Source organism: Sinocyclocheilus grahami, unplaced genomic scaffold (assembly GCF_001515645.1).
Source record: "Sinocyclocheilus grahami isolate Dianchi unplaced genomic scaffold, SAMN03320097.WGS_v1.1 scaffold3108.1, whole genome shotgun sequence".
NCBI classification, from domain to species: Eukaryota; Metazoa; Chordata; class Actinopteri; order Cypriniformes; family Cyprinidae; genus Sinocyclocheilus; species Sinocyclocheilus grahami.
The window spans coordinates 1-541 of record NW_015508275.1 but is presented as its reverse complement, the minus strand read 5'-3'; the positions used below and the strand labels follow the sequence as shown (position 1 = coordinate 541).

Here is a 541-nt window from a genome sequence, read left to right as displayed (position 1 = left end):
AAAAAAAAATCGTATTGACCCAAACTTTTGAAGGGTAGTGTACTAACGTGAAAACACTTTCAAGGTATACTTTTGCAAAAGCAAACAAGATCAATGAACTTATGTTAGAGAATGTCAGTATCTACAAATCCATGAACAGAGGAAAGAGAGGTAGATATTGATCGCAAGTTTACCTGTTCTCCTCAAAGCGACTGATGAGGTTGGACACTAGGCCCTTCCCTATTGCTCCTCCTACTCCTCCTCCTCCATCCATGTTGGGACTGATGGGTGACGTTCCAGCAGCCAGAAGAAAGGAGACTTCCGTCACCAGACTCTGAAGGTGTGCTGGCTTAGGAGGCACTGCGGAAAAAGTCACAAAGAGGACAGAGATTATGTGATTATGTTTGCATGCTAATGTAACAAAGCTGATATTTACTGTACACAATCCAAGAAAATCATTGCACGACCAGCGTGAGTGGAATCAGGTTCCACAATCGCCATTGTTAAAGGGATAGTCCACCCAAAAATGAAAATTCTGTCGTTAATTACTCACCCTCATGTT

The 541-nt window shown here is 42.1% G+C and overlaps 1 protein-coding gene across 1 annotated transcript in view; it reads right to left on the bottom strand.

Moving 5' to 3' along the window:
• The window catches only part of LOC107576005 (FYVE, RhoGEF and PH domain-containing protein 4-like), a 15,467-nt gene extending 15,132 nt beyond the window's left edge, over positions 1 to 335 (bottom strand). The window contains exon 1 of the mRNA XM_016262293.1: positions 174 to 335. Coding sequence (XP_016117779.1) covers positions 174 to 253 — 80 coding nt within the window. The 5' untranslated portion in view covers positions 254 to 335. The remainder of the gene's footprint in view (positions 1 to 173) is intronic.
• Between the last annotated feature and the right edge of the window lie 206 nt (positions 336 to 541).